Source organism: Salvelinus namaycush, chromosome 5 (assembly GCF_016432855.1).
Source record: "Salvelinus namaycush isolate Seneca chromosome 5, SaNama_1.0, whole genome shotgun sequence".
Lineage (NCBI taxonomy): Eukaryota > Metazoa > Chordata > Actinopteri > Salmoniformes > Salmonidae > Salvelinus > Salvelinus namaycush.
Genome location: NC_052311.1, coordinates 46,012,267 through 46,032,878, shown reverse-complemented (window position 1 = coordinate 46,032,878; position 20,612 = coordinate 46,012,267). Strand labels below are relative to the sequence as shown.

Sequence of the window (20,612 nt, the reverse complement as noted above, 5' to 3'; positions counted from 1 at the left end):
CACCTGATCATGCTGTTTAATCACCTTCTTGATATGCCACACCTGTTAGGTGGATGGATTATCTTGGCAAAGGAGAAATGCTCACTAACAGGGATGTAAACAAATTTGTGCACAAAATATGAGGCGAAATAACCTTTTTGTGCGTAAATAACATTTCTGGGATCTTTTATTTCAGCTCATAAGACAGTGGACCAACACTTTACATGTTGCGTATATATTTTTGTTCAGTGTAGTTGCCCAGTACATGTAGGCTATCTTAAAATCAAAGTCAGGGTGTTTCTCACCAACCATACTGTGCACCAATAGTTTAAACACAGATTTATCCATCCAAACATATGTTTTCGTATCGAAACAACCCTTGGTTGGTGTGTCTGAAAATCATGCAGTGTGTTTTGTAACTCTCGGCATCGTTGTGTTCTCGTTCCTTGCAGACAACTACATCTCAAGCCATATAATCTGTGTAGGGACTTTAATATTAATTGGTGTATGGCAATGCTATGTCTGTCACGTTGCAGCAGCTTTTGTTCAATATTTCCTGTAGGGAAGGAAATGTCCTGCTCAAAGCAGCGAAAGGTGAACATTTATAAGTGGCTTCAATGTCTTGCTTCACTAATTTTCTTAATTGTTCAAATGCAAATGAATGTTTGTTTCTTTTCTCGGCTCCATGCTGAATTGTCTTTCACATTTAATGGATTGTTGAAGCTATGTCTGTATAAATTCTCTTGCCTCGTTTTGAAGTGTGCTTATGGAATCCTAACGAGCAGGGTTATTTTGTTATACGAGACTAAGTTTGGCCACGCTTGTGGTTTCTGTCTGCGTTATGCGTGCTTTACATTGGTTCGTGTGTTTATTTGCGTTTGTATAATTGTTGCTACATGTGATTTTACCATTCGGTTCACATGCTTTATTTGGGTTAATTTGCTTTATATTTCTTCATGTGTTCTACAATGTGTTAATGTGCTTCATATGGGTTCATTTACTTTATTCTGCTTCATTTACTTTATATTCGGTTCACATGCTTTAATTGGGTTCATACACTTTACATTGGGTCCATGTGCTTTATTTGTGTTCATTTTGCTTTATATTGCTTCATGTGCTTTACATGGGTCTATATGCTTTTTAAAGTGGTTGGTTACCTTACTGGAACTGAACTAGACTGACATTTGAGACCAAATGCTTCTTTCATCCAAACTAGTGTCATTAAAAAAAGATTGTTCTCCTTACATGGGTAGGTTGGAGCAGTAGATCATGGGTATAAAAACAACCTTGGTAGGACTATGATGGTTGACAATCTGTCAGAGGGTCATGTTTATTATGGCCTGACCCGTTACTGGCCGTAGTGTAAAAGAGCTTTGTTTTCTTTTCTCCTGCTGAGACTCGACAGGTGGTTGGATTTGAGTAAATGTCCCACAGTCATCATTTGCTTGTGTAAAAAAACTACTTCTCAGAGTTATCTCACTCCTGAAGTGCACATGTGGATATAACTTCTTACTCAAACATACTGCAGCCTGGTACATAAGTGATAAACAAAGCAGAACAATATATGTGGACTTCCTTTCCCTACCTCTGAGACTGTAACAATTTGCCACACCATATTGATAAAAGCACTTTAAGCGATACCTTTAAGCGATACCGTTAACTCAAAACTCCCGTTAAAGCAAGAGCAATAAGTATGTGTATTTTGGTCACACAGGCTTTGCATGGCTAGTGTAACGGGATGTATGTGTGGCATAATAGTTTTACGGTAAGGTCAGGTGCGAATTTGGATCTGTCTATGCCACATGCAAGACAGAGAAGCAGGAATGCAGTCTAACTTTGACTTCAAATCAGACTAGGATGAATGCTGTTCTTCATGAATTCCCTTGCTCTACTACAGATGCGTCCACAGCATGGCGATTGTATCGCCCACCAGCCACTCATTTGTTTAGTTTTTTAGGGATATCTTTTTTTCTGTTTTAATGTCAGCTAATTGATCTCCAGTGATTTGCGAATGTGTACTTTGCAATAATACAAATATTTTATTTTCTATACAAGTGAATTCAAATATATAAGTTAATATGTTATATAAATATATAATGCTACTGTACAAACATCAAACTGTATGATAAATGACACTAGTGACAACTGTGCACTGTATTGTTGGTTAGCCTAGCTTAAGCATTCCATCCTTATATTACGAAAACAAACTAATGCAGTAATGTTGAAATGAAACAATATACCAAATTAAAGTTGTAATTTATTTAAAAAAAAAATGTTACTCTGATACAATGTTTCTTTCTGCAATACAATTACTATTGATTCTCCAGTAAAAGTAGACATAATTTGCTTCAAAGGTCAGCTATAAAGAAAAGGGCTGGGATTCAATGCAAGAGGTGTTATGGCGTGTAGCACTATACAGCCAACAATGTCCTTTTCAAGTCATTTCCGTAACATTTGCGGAGATCACATTTAGGGTAAACGCTGCTCATGTCCTCTCAAGCGTAAATTGCGGACTAAAGTCGTTGTAGTGTGCAGCGCCTTGCATTGAATCCCGGCCAAAGTATGCTACAACTACAGTACCAGGCAAAAGTTTGGGACACACCTACTCATTCAAGGGTTTTTCTTTATTTTTACTATTTTCTACATTGTAGAATAAAAGTGAAGACAACAACACTATAAAACACATGGAATCATGTAGTAACCAAAAAAGTGTTAAACAAATCAACATCTATTTGAGGTTGTTCAAAGTAGCCACTCTTTGCCTTGATGACAGCTTTGCACACTCTTGGCATTCTCAAATATAAAATATATTTTGCTTTGTTTAACACTTTTTTGGTTACTACATGATTCCATATGTGTTATTTCATAGTTTTGATGTCTTCACTATTATTCTACAAAGTAGAAAATAGTAAAAAATAAAGGAAAAATCCTTGAATGAGTAGGTGTGTCCAAACTTTTGACTGGTACTGTATATACTTCTGTATACTTTCCCAGTACATTATTAACATGTCATTCTTAATCTTTGCAGAAGGGGGAGTGATGTACCATCATATTACAGCAGACCTGTACAATAACTAGACAAAGTAAACACAGCACTTTGATGCATTTTCTCTCTAGGGTTTTGACGATTTTGTGAATCATTTCTTACTTTTGGAACACAATACAGCACTGTGGCTGCTTGGCCTACTCTAATTGGATGAGCTCCATTTGTTTTTGACCCTCCTAGAATGAATTGGCTGCCCTGACAAGATTTTCATTCGCCTACATTCTTTGGCGCAGCAGTGAATTCGCAGGCATCGAGACTGCTAAATATGCGAGACTAGCAACACATTTAGACTCTGTCGATTTATCCTATTTGGTCCTATTTTCTGCTTGCCAAACGGCTTGCGTGAGGACCCACAATACTGTCCCGAATATGGTGGGACAAGATACATGTGCTCTTACCGTGAATACACCCTGTTTATTTTCCCCTTGATCACCTTTTAATGTTGGAGTAGGTGGAATAATACATTTGACTGTTTGTCATATATTTGATTATTTTTACATTCAGCAGAAGAGCCAGGGAAAATAGTTTTACGGGCAGGGTTTATCTGTCCTTCCTGAGAGACATAGGCAGGAACAGCCAGAAGATGGTGCTGTGCAACCAAAAAGGGACTTGTGTTTTGCTGATGGGTGAGCCCTCTTTAGTATCACAGAGCAGGCTTTAGCATTTTAGATTGTATCCCATTGATAGTTATTTTTATTTGTATAACCTCCTAGGAAACATGGACATTTAATCACTGCAGTTGATAGGGAATACGGTTTATAGTGTTCAAATTCCATCGGCTAAATGGTTTATTGCATTCTATTTTAATTGCCATAGTTCATATACCCACTGTAAAGCTGTTTTAGCCATTTAAAAAGCCATTGCTTTAATGTTCCTATCAAGAGAGTGTTTTGAAATTGAATCTAGCGAACCAAACAGGCTCTAGAGGTCCACTATGAGAGGATTATTTCCTCAGTTATCTTATTCCAACGCACGAGGACTTCACATTCGAGAAGGCTGAGAGAAACCTGTGGGGGACTGTTAGCCCATGGTCAATAACCATCCCTCTGCCAAAATACTTTCCTTGCGTCTGTCCTTGGTCGGTTGTGTATCTGAAATGAAGAACAAAATGGACGCCCTACAACAAAGCAGCATCAGAGAGTTAGCCAGCTAATTTACCTGAATATTCTGAAATAGCTTTTTAGTTTTCAGAACCATAAGCTTGAAATTGATTAATCAACCAAAAACAAATACCTATGTTTAACTTTTTTAAATTAACCAGATAAAATCAACTGTAATTTCTGGTTGTTTTATCAAAGTTAGCTGACTAACTAATGGATCCTGCTTTATAGTACACCCCTCTGGTTCTAACAATGACCCTAATTAAATTGGACTGGGGTGCACACCAATGTCAATGATGGATTATTGATTTGCTGTGGATGACATTTACAAGCATGCAATTATCACACATAAGCCACACAGCTAAACAATGGGATTCAGAATCCCCCAACTGCCCCTGCTAAATAGATTTATTGCCAGAAGGTTCACCATCCCTTTCGAAAGCTCGACATTCTTAAATTAAATAGAAATGGATTCCATTGAAAAATAAGAGCTGGATAACCTGCTAATGGGAAAGTGGACTGAGACTCATGTCAGTCGGTCGTTGTTCTGAGGTCGTTTTTCATATCCGTCTCGAAGGACCATGACAAAGAGAAGGGGGCAACAGACACATGCTTTACCAGTTCTGGTACTTAAGAAGTTGGTGATGATCAACAGAAACCACGCGAGTCACAGCAGTAACACTCCTTCAATCATCACCAACGCACAGAAGACTGACAGCACCAGTTGAGGGCAGCCACAACAGCCCCAGCACCCCACCCCCAAGGCAACCTTTGGATGGAAATATATTGGGGGGAGGGGGGGTTCTCACTGGGGTAAATAAGATCTAAATATACAGGCCTAGACCAGTGAGCCATTGGATGTTCTTTGTTTCTAATTGGCAGTTTGTGATGAAAAAAATGTGTCAATATCACAGTAATTATCAGTGGTTAAAACAAATCAGGGATCGATCATGATGCAACAGAAGTCAAAGCTGTTGCATCATGCTGCTAATCTGAGCTGCTAATCTGAGCTGCTAATCTGGCTCTCGAGGATCAAGGCACGACAACTGCCAGGATGAAAAACAAACAATTGAGCATTTTAGTGACTAGTTACAAGTTATAGCAACATAGGAGTCTATTGAAATCTCCAGGGAAAAATGCAAGACCATTCCCTTTTGATCTTACCAAATACTACATGATGAGCAAAGAAAATCATTAGAGACATTATTTTGTTTTCCTTCCATTAATGAGTTCTCGAAGCCGTCGGATCTTCTGTTGAAAGACTCTGAGACACATTAGCTACTCCACATCAAAATAGCTGAAGGTAACTCTTCCTGAAGCGTCAAATACAGCAAATATAACATGGACACCGACCCCTGGGTCACAACTAGCCTCTCCTCTGTAAAGGGTTAAAAGAGCAGAATATTGACCAGCAGGAAATACAATGAGCCCCTAGTGTGTAAACCACTACCCCTGGAGCAGATTAAAAAAAGGGGCAGCCATTAATAACGGTCTGGTCCTCTTCAGCCTATCAGCCAGACATGCCTGCCGCTACACAGCTCAGGACAGACGGCAGCACAACATGCTGGGAGGAACTATCTGGGGCTGATGGAGAATGTTCAACCCTATGGCGTTGCCTGCACTTGCTTCACAAATGAGGGACAATACATTTATAAAAGCATTGTGTTTCTGGGATGCTATGTCAAGGAGTGTATTTCTTACGGAATTACACAATAGAGTTTGTGGCTATAACCCTGCATTTTTTTGAGTGAAGAGAGAGGGGTGAAATATGATGTGATAGCCCAGTCACTCATAGTTTTCTTTTTGAGTTTTGGAAACATTGGAAAAGTTCAATAAAGTTCCTATTTTTGGAACGAACTGTGGATGCTTGACTTTAATTTCATGTGACCTATATTTGTTTTTGACACTCAGAATTAAACCCAGATTGAGGTGGCTGCCCTGACAACATTTTACTGGCAACCTGGCATAGCACAGCCAATTCACACCGGGAGTGTGAAATGGGTCATTCCACCAATTCTCTGACTTTTTGAGAAGTGTTAACTTGGTAAAAAAAAAAAGAATAATATTTAATTTCACATTTTAACATTCTGTGATAAAGAGCTCATGTTCAACTTCATAACAAAAATGTTTTCCCATCTCAAGAAGTTGAATAAAAAAGGACTATAGTAAGTGCCAAATAAAGTAACAGGGTTGACCATAACAGGGTTGACGATTTCATCTTAAATCAACCATAAATTCCCTTGTGACTGGAGCAATGGAAGCTTGTTGTGTGCAACAGCAACATTGAAGGTTTTAAATGACATCCACTGTGCTCTTGATAAGAAGTTACATTGTGTGTCTGTTTTTATTGATTTGTCGAAGGCTTATGACAGCGTGGACCATGCTGTGTTAGTGCAAAGGTTAAAATGTTGTGGAATTACTGGTCATGCTCTAGATTGGTTTATAAATTACCTATCAAATTGTACACAATGTGTAATGGCGGATGGTTGTAAATCTGGTTCTATTTTGGGCCCACTGTTGTTCATTTTGTATATCAACAACATTGGGGATCTTATTGAAACAGCGGATGCTTATTTTTATGCAGATGACACCGTTCTTTATTCAAGTGGTAGTAGTTTATCTTTAGCTTTTGAAAATGTAAGTTGTTTTGTCTGAAACGTTGTTTCTCTCTGCTGCTATTGGACCAGGTCTCTCTTGGAAAAGATGTTATCTCAATGAGAAAAAAACCCTGTATAAATAAAGGTAAAAAAAAAAAAAAGTCAAACAGGGAGGGGCAATTGAATGCAAGCCAACAAGTTCAAATTGTTAAAACATATGTAGCCTGTCTATCTATGGGTAACATGGTTGATGTGTTCTGCTCGTCCCGCTCAGTTTTCCACCAGAAAATGGGCAAAAGGAGTAGAACCAGCTCACTTGCTTTTACACTACGATTTGACTACAAATGTTCAATGTTTCTTTTGAAAACAATATTTTAAAAGGAGTAGTTTCACCATATTAAAACGAGAGTTCAGTTCACGTAACAGGGTTGACTTTAAAATGAGGGACAGATGTAAATGAATCACTAATCACAAATGAATAATAATCTCCAGAAATGACCTTTGTGAAAGCAATGAAATAACTAGGGCTTTACAATTATGGTGAAAACTTGGAGGCATTTTGGGGATAAGTGAGGTAAAATCTCCCTAGATGTATTGAATTCTCCTTGTGGTCTATATTAAAGGGCACTTCAATTAATATAACAGGCTTTTAAAATGAAATATTGGTACAAATGTTCTACTTAAAATATCAAAGGGACGCAAAATACACTCATTTAGTGGAATGACCCAAATATGCATAAGGGGCCTAGACCAAAAGCATCAATCTATTTATTCATATTATGCCGCAGTTAATTCGCCGTGACTCATTTGCTTGTCAAACGGCTTGCCGTGAGGACCCACAATGCTCTCTAATATGGTGGGACAAGATAAATGTGCACTATTTGCATGAATACTTCTGTTTATTTCCTCTTGATCACCGTTTAATGTTGGAAGCAGGTGTCCTTCATGTGGAATAAAAACGTCAACTATTAAAGTCATTTTTATTTCCCACCATTTCCAAACATAGCTGAAGAAATGGAGGAAAAATCATTTTGAGGGTATTATTTGCCATTCCTAGAGTACCCCTTTGGGTGCTACTTTGGAACCAGTTAAGTTTTATTGTACTTTTGGACATCAAACTAATAAACCTTTTGTAGAGCAGTCAGGGGCAGAGCAAGCACATTCTCTGAATAATACACATTGATGTGCAGTGAGGTTGCAAGGTCAGTGAGTCTAGAGGAAGCCAGGCCAATAAAGTGATGTCCAATGAGATCGCGTTCATCCAGACCCGCTCGATGAGAAAAAGCAGCCAGAAGATGGTGCTGTGCCCTATCCTAGTATCACCGAGCAGTCTTTTAAAATGAGATTCCATTGTGTTCCACTGGTTTGTTTGATTGAGAACTGACTGGCTAGCACATAAGGACATATAACCACTGCAGTTAAGAAGTAATACGGTTCATTCCGTTCCCTTAATGGTCTGTTGGCAATAGCATTAGTGGTTTGCAATTGCATTTGTGCATTTCTAATTTCCACGGTCCATATACCCGCTGTAATGTATGGCTGGCTAATGGTTGTTTAGGTAATAAAAATAGTAAGCCATTCTCCTCAAAATAATGTTTTGAAATGAATTGGAGCAAGCTAAACATGCACTGGACTTCAGGTGAGTTCCCAGCGTCTCAGTTATCTAATAATCCAGCATGTAGCAACCTGGATGAATAGGCCCGCAGACTAACATCTATTTGCTATTCGTCGTCCACTTAGAAAAATCCTGACTAACAGATTATTTTATATCAATGTGTTGGGATTTGTGCATGGCCATGAATTATCGGCATATACTGTACTGTAGGCCTACAAACCCCTAATTTAAGACCCGTCCTTGGAAGATCTGGACACATAGCGGTTAGATGTCTGCGCAGCCACAGTAAAGTAATGAATCGCACAATGTTGGCGATATTAAGGGCTTTCAGACTCTCTCACAACATCTGCATTAGGAGGTCAGTTTGTCCTACACCAACCGTCTCCTTTAGCTCGCCCTCTATAGTTGTCCTGACATGCAGCCCTTGCTGGCTTCTCTCACACGTTAAGACTGTGCAGTCAGCACTACTATCTCTATCTGTCTGTCCCCTGTGCAACAAGTCAAAATGGCCTCTTTACTCCCCACAAGATTGATTGGCGTAGTTGAGCAACAAACATCAGACGTGCTCTATATCCATTAGTTCCAGTGTCAGGGTTCATTTTGCCCGGGTGCTTAAAAAAAGTAATAGCAGCGACTGTGATATTATTAATCCAGACAACGCTGGCACAGTCCAATACGTCTCCACAACAACACTGTTTGATGTATTAGAATGAACAAGCCACAGAGATGGACTTTTTCATTTGTGCCTCGCTTGAACAATGAATGAAACCTTGCATCATTGGTAAGGCAGGGTGAATGTTTGAATACGAGAACAAGGCATACGTCTTCCCGTCAAACGGAAGAGTTTATGGATCACAGCACAGACCGACTCTGTGATCAAACTGAGCCCAAACGAATGGGAGGATAGGCGTATTGATGGATCATTACTTAAGCCTCAACGGTATGGCGACGTGCGCATGCCAAATCATAGATCTGAATGTGTTGTGCTGCAGAATGAGGACCCAAAAGCGACGTAATAGTAACAGAGTCTTTATTCCAGAATAAAACAAATAATGATTCTCCTGGATACTATCCTCTCGTCAACAGAGAGGAACGACTGGAGACGCGACCACAGACTGCAGGTCGCTTCAGGAAGGCACTGGCCGTAGCTGACATTGACACCTGCTCACACGCAGCATCTGAAGAAGGCAAAGAACACGACAGGGCGGAACAAGGACACAGGAACAGCAAACGTCAAACAAGAATCCGACAAGGACAGAAGCGGAAAACAGAGGGAGAAATAGGGACTCTAATCAGAGGGCAAAATAGGGGACAGGTGTGAAAGAGTAAATGAGGTCGTTAGGAGAATGAGAAACAGCTGGGAGCAGGAACGGAACGATAGAGAGAGAGAAAGAGGAAAAGAACCTAATAAGACCAGCAGAGGGAAGCACAGGGACAAGACATGATGAAAGACAAAACATGACAGTACCCCCCCACTCACCGAGCGCCTCCTGGCGCACTCGAGGAGGAACCCTGGCGGCAACGAAGGAAATCATTAATCAACGAACGGTCCAGCACGTCCCGAGATGGAACCCAACTCCTCTCCTCAGGACCGTAACCCTCCCAATCCACTAAGTACTGGTGACCACGTCCCCGAGAACGCATGTCCATGATCTTCCGTACCCTGTAAATAGGAGCGCCCTCGACAAGGACGGGGGGGGGGGAGGGAAGACGAATGGGGGCGCGAAGAAAAGGCTTGACACAAGAGACATGGAAGACAGGGTGGACGCGACGAAGATGTCGCGGAAGAAGCAGTCGCACAGCGACAGGATTGACGACCTGAGAGACACGGAACGGACCAATGAACCGCGGAGTCAACTTGCGAGAAGCTGTCGTAAGGGGAAGGTTACGAGTGGAAAGCCACACTCTCTGACCGCGACAATACCTAGGACTCTTAATCCTACGTTTATTGGCGGCTCTCACAGTCTGCGCCCTGTAACGGCAAAGTGCAGACCTGACCCTCCTCCAGGTGCGCTCACAACGTTGGACAAAAGCCTGAGCGGAGGGAACGCTGGACTCGGCGAGCTGGGACGAGAACAGAGGAGGCTGGTACCCAAGACTACTCTGAAACGGAGATAGCCCGGTAGCAGACGAAGGAAGCGAGTTGTGAGCGTACTCAGCCCAGGGGAGCTGTTCTGCCCAAGACGCAGGGTTTCGAAACGAAAGGCTGCGTAATATGCGACCAATCGACTGATTGGCCCTTTCTGCTTGACCGTTAGACTGGGGATGAAACCCGGAAGAGAGACTGACGGAAGCACCAATCAAACGACAGAACTCCCTCCAAAACTGTGACGTGAATTGCGGACCTCTGTCTGAAACGGCGTCTAACGGGAGGCCATGAATTCTGAACACATTCTCAATGATGATTTGTGCCGTCTCCTTAGCGGAAGGAAGCTTAGCGAGGGGAATGAAATGTGCCGCCTTAGAGAACCTATCGATAACCGTAAGAATCACAGTCTTCCCCGCAGACGAAGGCAGACCGGTAATAAAGTCTAAGGCGATGTGAGACCATGGTCGAGAAGGAATGGGAAGCGGTCTGAGACGACCGGCAGGAGGAGAGTTACCTGACTTAGTCTGCGCGCAGTCCGAGCAAGCAGCCACGAAACGGCGCGTGTCCCGCTCCTGAGTAGGCCACCAAAACCGCTGGCGAATAGAAGCAAGCGTACCCCGAACGCCGGGGTGGCCAGCTAACTTGGCAGAGTGAGCCCACTGAAGAACAGCCAGACGAGTAGAGACAGGAACGAACAGAAGGTTACTAGGACAAGCGCGCGGCGACGCAGTGTGAGTGAGTGCTTGCTTTACCTGTCTCTCAATTCCCCAGACAGTCAACCCGACAACACGCCCCTCAGGGAGAATCCCCTCGGGGTCGGTAGAAGCCACAGAAGAACTAAAGAGACGGGATAAGGCATCAGGCTTGGTGTTCTTATTTCCCGGACGATAGGAAATCACGAACTCGAAACGAGCGAAAAACAACGCCCAACGAGCCTGACGTGCATTAAGTCGTTTGGCAGAACGGATGTACTCAAGGTTCTTATGGTCAGTCCAAACGACAAAAGGAACGGTCGCCCCCTCCAACCACTGTCGCCATTCGCCTATGGCTAAGCGGATGGCGAGCAGTTCGCGGTTACCCACATCATAGTTGCGTTCCGATGGCGACAGGCGATGAGAAAAGTAAGCGCAAGGATGGACCTTATCATCAGACTGGGAGCGCTGAGACAGAATGGCTCCCACGCCCACCTCTGAAGCGTCAACCTCGACAATGAATTGTTTAGTGACGTCAGGAGTAACAAGGATAGGGGCGGATGTAAAACGCTTCTTGAGGAGATCAAAAGCTCCCTGGGCGGAACCGGACCACTTAAAGCAAGTCTTGACAGAAGTCAGAGCTGTGAGAGGGGCAGCCACTTGACCGAAATTACGAATGAAACGCCGATAGAAATTAGCGAAACCGAGAAAGCGCTGCAACTCGACACGTGACTTAGGAACGGGCCAATCGCTGACAGCCTGGACCTTAGCGGGATCCATCTGAATGCCTTCAGCGGAAATAACAGAACCGAGAAATGTGACAGAGGAGACATGAAAGGCGCACTTCTCAGCCTTCACGTAGAGACAATTCTCTAAAAGGCGCTGGAGTACACGTCGAACGTGCTGAACATGAATCTCGAGTGACGGTGAAAAAATCAGGATATCGTCAAGGTAAACGAAAACAAAAATGTTCAGCATGTCTCTCAGTACATCATTAACTAATGCCTGAAAGACAGCTGGAGCATTAGCGAGACCGAACGGCAGAACCCGGTATTCAAAATGCCCTAACGGAGTGTTAAACGCCGTTTTCCACTCGTCCCCCTCTCTGATGCGTACGAGATGGTAAGCGTTACGAAGGTCCAACTTAGTAAAGAACCTGGCTCCCTGCAAAATCTCGAAGGCTGACGACATAAGGGGAAGCGGATAACGATTCTTAACCGTTATGTCATTCAGCCCTCGATAATCCACGCAGGGGCGCAGAGTACCGTCCTTCTTCTTAACAAAGAAAAATCCCGCTCCGGCGGGAGAGGAAGAAGGCACCACGGTACCGGCGTTGAGAGAAACAGACAGATAATCCTCGAGAGCCTTACGTTCGGGAGCCGACAGAGAGTATAGTCTACCCCGAGGGGGAGTGGTCCCCGGAAGGAGATCAATACAACAATCATACGACCGGTGAGGAGGAAGGGAGCTGGCTCTGGACCGACTGAAGACCGTGCGCAGATCATGATATTCCTCCGGCACTCCTGTCAAATCACCAGGTTCCTCCTGAGTAGAGGGGACAGAAGACACAGGAGGGATAGCAGACATTAAACACTTCACATGACAAGAAACGTTCCAGGATAGGATAGAATTACTAGACCAATCAATAGAAGGATTATGACATACTAGCCAGGGATGACCCAAAACAACAGGTGTAAAAGGTGAACGAAAAATCAAAAAGGAAATGGTCTCACTGTGGTTACCAGATACTGTGAGGGTTAAAGGTAGTGTCTCACATCTGATACTGGGGAGAAGACTACCATCTAAGGCGAACATGGGCGTGGGCTTCCCTAACTGTCTGAGAGGAATGTCATGTTTCCGAGCCCATGCTTCGTCCATAAAACAACCCTCAGCCCCAGAGTCTATCAAGGCACTGCAGGAAGCAGCTGAACCGGTCCAGCGTAGATGGACCGACAAGGTAGTACAGGATCTTGATGGAGAGACAGGAGTAGTAGCGCTCACCAGTAGCCCTCCGCTTACTGATGAGCTCTGGCTTTTACTGGACATGACATGACAAAATGTCCCGCAGAACCGCAATAGAGGCAAAGGCGGTTGGTGATTCTCCGTTCCCTCTCCTTAGTCGAGATGCGAATACCTCCCAGCTGCATGGGCTCAGTCTCTGAGCCGGTGGGAGGAGATGGTTGAGATGCGGAGAGGGGAAACACCGTTAACGCGAGCTCTCTTCCACGAGCTCGGTGACGAAGATCTACCCGTCGTTCTATGCGGATGGCGAGTGCAATCAAAGAGTCCACGCTGGAGGGAACCTCCCGGGAGAGAATCTCATCCTTAACCTCAGCGTGGAGTCCCTCCAGAAAACGAGCGAGCAACGCCGGCTCGTTCCAGTCACTGGATGCAGCAAGAGTGCGAAACTCTATAGAGTAATCCGTTATGGATCGATCACCTTGACATAGGGAAGCCAGGGCCCTGGAAGCCTCTTTCCCAAAAACTGAACGATCAAAAACCCGTATCATCTCCTCTTTAAAGTTCTGATAAACGTTAGAACACTCAGCCCTTGCCTCCCAGATAGCTGTGCCCCACTCCCGAGCCCGACCAGTAAGGAGTGATATGACGTAAGCGATCCGAGCTCTCTCTCTTGAGTACGTGTTGGGCTGGAGAGAGAACACAATATCACACTGGGTGAGAAAGGAGCGACACTCAGTGGGCTGCCCAGAGTAACATGGTGGGTTATTAACCCTAGGTTCCGGAGACTCGGAAGACCAGGAAGTAGCTGGTGGCACGAGACGAAGACTCTGAAACTGTCCTGAGAGATCGGAGACCTGAGCGGACAGGGTCTCAACGGCATGACGAGCAGCAGACAATTCCTGCTCGTGTCTGCCGAGCATTGCTCCCTGGATCTCGACGGCAGTGTTGCGAAAATCCGTAGTCGCTGGGTCCATTCTTGGTCGGATTCTTCTGTTGTGCTGCAGAATGAGGACCCAAAAGCGACGTAATAGTAACAGAGTCTTTATTCCAGAATAAAACAAATAATGATTCTCCTGGATACTATCCTCTCGTCAACAGAGAGGAACGACTGGAGACGCGACCACAGACTGCAGGTCGCTTCAGGAAGGCACTGGCCGTAGCTGACATTGACACCTGCTCACACGCAGCATCTGAAGAAGGCAAAGAACACGACAGGGCGGAACAAGGACACAGGAACAGCAAACGTCAAACAAGAATCCGACAAGGACAGAAGCGGAAAACAGAGGGAGAAATAGGGACTCTAATCAGAGGGCAAAATAGGGGACAGGTGTGAAAGAGTAAATGAGGTCGTTAGGAGAATGAGAAACAGCTGGGAGCAGGAACGGAACGATAGAGAGAGAGAAAGAGGAAAAGAACCTAATAAGACCAGCAGAGGGAAGCACAGGGACAAGACATGATGAAAGACAAAACATGACAGAATGTTGATGAACAGGAAAAAGGAAGGCTAACAAGCAGAAGACTCAATTCTTCTGTACCACAAAGAGGTGTCTTCCTGACGAAGTTTATATCATTGTTTACCCACTGGGCACAGACGTCAATTCAACGTCTATTCCATGTTGGCTCAACGTCATTTGATTGAAAAGACGTGGAAACAACGTTGATTCGACCATTGTGTGCCCATTGGGTAATGATTATAGAGGACAATATGATTCCCCTCTAAAGTGAGGAATGTATGTCCAGTATGTATTTTCCACACACTAGTGATCCAATGTGTTCCTTATTCAGCCAATAACACTGTTTTCCAAGGCTGTTTTGTGGATCACCAACATTCACTATGTATGACATGATATCTATGCAGTGAACCCATCCACTCAGAACGGTACTGTTTCAACAATGAGAGAAAGCAAGGCACAAAGAAATGTACTTTCAAAGATACACTGAATGATACATCTGCTTGCAATAAGAGAGCTGGGAGTGTATTATGTATCTCGTTTATCCCCATGATAAACTAGCCTGTCACTGACCTACAGATCTCCATGCCAACTTAACTGCAACTTGTACCATTGAAACACATTGATTGGTAACATTTTACTTGACACCCAGTGTCGTAACATTTTATGACACCGTAATAACCATGTCATATTATCATAACAGCTGACATAACTTGTCATAATATGGTGATAAGACTGTCATGACCCATATATTTACACCTGTTGTGACATATATTGTGTTAATTTATAGCTGGTTATGACACCTTATGAATGTCTGGCAACCCAAAGGTTGTGTGTTCGAATCTCATCACAGACAACTTTAGCATGTTGGCTAATTAGCAACGTTGCAACTACTTACTACTATGTAGCTACTTTGCAACTACTTAGCATGTTAGCTAACCATTCCCCTAACCTCAACCCTTTAACCTAACTCCTACCTTAACACCTAGAGCTACCTACCATTAGCGTTAGCCACCTAGTTAACGTGAGCTACAACAAATTGCAATTCATAACATATCATATGAATTGTAATTCGTAACATATACGGAATGGAAGATGAGATCCACAAATTAATACATATCATACTAAATGTAATATACCATACTAAATTTAATATATCATACTAAATGTAATATACCATACTAAATGTAATATACCATACTAAATGTAATATATCATACTAAATGTAATATACCATACTAAATGTAATATACCATACTAAATGTAATATACCATACTAAATGTAATATATCATACTAAATGTAATATACCATACTAAATGTAATATATCATACTAAATGTAATATACCATACTAAATGTAATATACCATACTAAATGTAATATATCATACTAAATGTAATATACCATACTAAATGTAATATATCATACTAAATGTAATATGCCATACTAAATGGAGTGTCTCGGATTTACATACAGAATTATAAGAAATGCTCTGAGACCACGTTTCAAAAAAATACATGGGGTAATTTAACGGTTCCTTCTCCTCTTTTGCTAGCTTCGCTGCAAATTACAAGCAGCTAGTCTGATTGAATTACACCTACAGTGGGATATGTGCTGACAGTCAGACTCTGGGGTCAAATAGAGTGTGTGAATTACATAAACAACTGCTCAACACACATTTGAACATTATTCGGAGCCCAATGTCACTTAAGCAGATGTACCCAAGATTCCACAAACTAAGCATTATTAGGCCCAGAGAAAGAGAGAGACTATAATACATATTTTTGTTCACCATGCATTATAGGTGTCCTGTAAACTCTCTGGTGGTGCCCACCACACCCTCCCCACCTACCAGTTGGTTTGATAGTGCTGTGCATAGCTCTTTAGTTAATGGCTACCATCATGTTAATTGGGACCATTTATCTTATATTGTCTCTGGACAAAAGCATGTCTGCGATTTATCATCTACCCTCCCCTCTCTTCTTATATGCAGAGGTAGAACTTTCCAAACTTTTGGCATGTGATCAGCATACTGTTCTATGCAATGAACACTTACAATTCTTCATTGCACATCCCATGTTGAATCTGATCAATGTTATTGCCTTTCATATTAGATGGTGTCTTATGTCTAGAGACATACACATCATTTTGGAAGTCTATTCATCATGAAGACTATTTTGGCTACTTTGAGTTATTAATGTTAATGTATGAATGGCAAAAAAATAGCTTAATATCTACAATCTTATCGATATATATGCCCCACCCAATCGGTAGGCTAAAATGTGATTATCCAATACTGCATTTTTGGGAATAGGACCCACAGCCACTGTGGTTCATAATTGACCGCCCAGAGAGCCCGATAAACCCCCCGCTGTTGGTCCTCCCTTCGACTGTGGGTTCGTATCCCTTTACCATGTTTTGACAAGCCGCGGTGGGTATCCATCAAGAGAGCCCGACCAACCCACTCGGTTTAGCGACAGTATTCGTTTCACTCTAGCCTTTATTTTATGTCTTCTTTCTACCTCTCTGCGCTGATGGCGAGCAAGCGGGCGAATACGGTACAGCGAGGGTGCGCACGAGAAGACAAACCATAGACGGCGAGTGGAAGACACGATGTGTTGATGGGATTGAACTGCAAGCTGCGCTATATCTCTTGGATGGTTGTTTTTTAGCCTCCATTCTACGGATTTTTTGGAAGCTAAAACAAATTATTGCGTGTATGCGACACGGTCTTCGTTCACCTTCGCTGTGTGGGTTGTGTGCTGCGTTTTCAGATATGATGAGAGACTGAAGAACGTGCAGATTTCTAACGGACGGTGGCGGCATGAATAAATATACGTGTTCATACAGCAGCAGCATCCGCCTACCTTACAGGATACAAAATCAGATGCTTGTTCTTGTGATTCTTCGATTTTACAGATCATTCTGTGACCTGCAACGGGGACCGCTATGAACGGACCTGCTGATAAAGACGCTCTACGCATGCTTTTACCATCCGGTGATGTATTTTTCAATGATTGTCACGCCTCGGAATAATGAAGATAAGATCAACTTTACTTTGGCTTTGTGATGGGTGCATTTTATGATCAATAGGCTACGTAAAGTAACGCAACATCTGTGTAATTTTAGCGTAGACTCCGGCATTTTTCGTTATTTCCCATCCATAGATTTAGTGCGGATGACGCAAACACAGTGGCATTTATTGTAAACCTGTCTTTTTCTTTGTGAATGTGAGATATTGAAAAAGAGAACAACATCAAATGCATGTGCTATGACTGTCATAACCAATACATGCTAATGTAAGGTGCACATTATTGATCTCATTGCCAAACGTGATTGCTAAATTTGAAAGGTAACCTTTACCTATGCAGGTCCAATCGATTGCACGATAAGGAGAGTTGTGGCAATCAGTTTGTCACAGGGGTGTGTTTTTCAGCCCGTCATATCAACTTTTACACATGCAACAAGACACATAGGGAAATTTTCCAGTGGAGAGGGTGTGAAAGTGAGGTTTTGTACAACCATTGTAACCTATAGCCTACTGCTGAATAAGTTAAGGCAATCATAAAGAAAAACTGATTCAATGGTTTTCCGAAAGTTGCCCGGTGTGTCAGCATCGGGCATGGGTCTTCGCCTATCCCAGAAATTCGTGTTTCTACTTTTTCTCTCGGGCTTGGTAACTCTGTGTTTCGGGGCCTTATTCTTCTTACCTGACTCTGTCCGTTTGAAACGTATTTTTCTCTCAAAGACGGAGAGCCAACCAGTAACGGTTGGATCTGAGAATGATGTAAGGGAGCATCTTAAGAAGGGAGCAAAGGACCCAGAACATCTCCGGGGCATCACCTCAGCTAAAGGGGAGACGAGCACAAAACTCAAAGCCTTGAGCCGCAAGCCCGCTGTCACCAATGAGGCTAAAACGGATAAGAAAGACGCTGGCGGGGAAGCGTTGGAGGACATGACGCTGTCGAGGTCTAAAACGGAGTCGGCTTCTAAGGATGAGAAAGTGACCTCGTCTTCTAACCAGGGTGCCAACACGGATACTTCTTTCGATTACAACAAGTTTAAAAAATGTCTGCTAAAGCCGCCCTTGGGGATCGAACATGGCAAGCCGAGCGACCCTCAGACCCTTCAGCGTCGGGAGAAAGTCAAGGAGGTAAGATGATAAGCAGTCACAGTGTAATACAGTTATCTACACAACAGCTGGGGGATCCCAGTCCTAAACTGTCAAGGCATTGCAGACCAATTGTCACAATAAGAAATGCCACTGCAATGTAATATACAAGTCATCAACATGTGCATAATTAAGCATCAAGCTGCCTACGAAAAGGTTTTTTTTGATGTGGCCACTGGCCAGAAGGAGGGTTCACCTCCCAATAATATGGAAAAGATGGTCCAAACATGCTCTCTGTGATCTCTGATAAGGTTTTAGGCTAGACATCTTACAGTCACACAAATGGTTAGTGACTATGCAAAATGATATGCATAATTGTTAGTGCATAACACAATGGTTGTAGATATGAGGCATTGAGGATAATGAAGATGATTTTATGGGCAAACACACACACAGCACTGTCTGCACACACACTACTATTATGTTTGCATAACCAACTTGCTCTGGGCAGACTGCTACAGGACTACCTCCAGGGGTATGGCAGCAACCTGCTGTTGTTCAGCTCTGGGAAGTCCAGTAATACCTGAGAGGGAGAGCGTATGTCTGTACTGTATCACACATACTCACTGACTCAGGGCAGAGGAGACAGGGGAGAGGGCAGAGGAGACAGGGGAGAGAGCAGAGGAGACAGGGGAGAGAGCAGAGGAGGCAGGGGAGAGAGCAGAGGAGGCAGGGGAGAGAGCAGAGGAGGCAGGGGAGAGAGCAGAGGAGGCAGGGGAGAGAGCAGAGGAGGCAGGGGAGAGAGCAGAGGAGACAGGGGAGAGATCAGAGAAGGCAGAGGAGACAGGGGAGAAGGCAGAGGAGACAGGGGAGAGAGCAGAGGAGACAGGGGAGAGAGCAGAGGAGACAGGGGAGAGAGCAGAGGAGGCAGGGGAGAGAGCAGAGGAGACAGGGGAGAGAGCAGAGGAGGCAGGGGAGAGAGCAGAGGAGGCAGGGGAGAGAGCAGAGGAGGCAGGGGAGAGAGCAGAGGAGACAGGGGAGAGATCAGAGAAGGCAGAGGAGACAGGGGAGAAGGCAGAGGAGACAGGGGAGAGAGCAGAGGAGGCAGGGGAGAGAGCAGAGGAGACAGGGGAGAGATCAGAGGAGGCAGGGGAGAAGGCAGAGGAGACAGGGGAGAAGGCAGAGGAGACAGGGGAGAGAGCAGAGGAGACAGGGGAGAGAGCAGAGGAGACAGGGGAGAGAGCAGAGGAGACAGGGGAGAGAGCAGAGGAGACAGGGGAGAGAGCAGAGGAGACAGGGGAGAGAGCAGAGGAGACAGGGGAGAGAGCAGAGGAGGCAGCAGAGGAGACAGGGGAGAGATCAGAGAAGGCAGGGGAGAGAGCAGAGGAGACAGGGGAGAGAGCAGAGGAGACAGGGGAGAGAGCAGAGGAGACAGGGGAGAGAGCAGAGGAGACAGGGGAGAGAGCAGAGGAGGCAGCAGAGGAGACAGGGGAGAGATCAGAGAAGGCAGGGGAGAGAGCAGAGGAGACAGGGGAGAGATCAGAGGAGGCAGGGGAGAAGGCAGAGGAGACAGGGGAGAAGGCAGAGGAGACAGGGGAGAGAGCAGAGGAGACAGGGGAGAGAGCAGAGGAGGCAGGGGAGAAGGCAGAGGAGACAGGGGAGAGAGCAGAGGAGACAGGGGAGAGAGCAGAGGAGACAGGGGAGAGAGCAGAGGAGACAGGGGAGAGGGCAGAGGAGACAGGGGAGAGAGCAGAGGAGACAGGGGAGAGAGCAGAGGAGACAGGGGAGAGAGCAGAGGAGACAGGGGAGAGAGCAGAGGAGACAGGGGAGAGGGCAGAGGAGACAGGGGAGAGGGCAGAGGAGACAGGGGAGAGAGCAGAGGAGACAGGGGAGAGAGCAGAGGAGACAGGGGAGAAGGCAGAGGAGACAGGGGAGAAGGCAGAGGAGACAGGGGAGAAGGCAGAGGAGA

General features: G+C 44.2%; 1 protein-coding gene across 2 annotated transcripts in view; it reads left to right on the top strand.

Moving 5' to 3' along the window:
* The first annotated feature begins 17,110 nt into the window (after positions 1 to 17,110).
* LOC120048341 (mannosyl-oligosaccharide 1,2-alpha-mannosidase IA) overlaps positions 17,111 to 20,612 on the top strand; it is a 223,700-nt gene continuing 220,198 nt past the window's right edge. The window contains exon 1 of one of the 2 annotated variants that reach the window (XM_038994235.1): positions 17,111 to 18,685. In XM_038994235.1, the coding sequence (XP_038850163.1) occupies positions 18,116 to 18,685 (570 nt within the window). In that variant the 5' untranslated portion in view covers positions 17,111 to 18,115. The remainder of the gene's footprint in view (positions 18,686 to 20,612) is intronic. The other variant, XM_038994236.1, reaches the window with a different exon arrangement.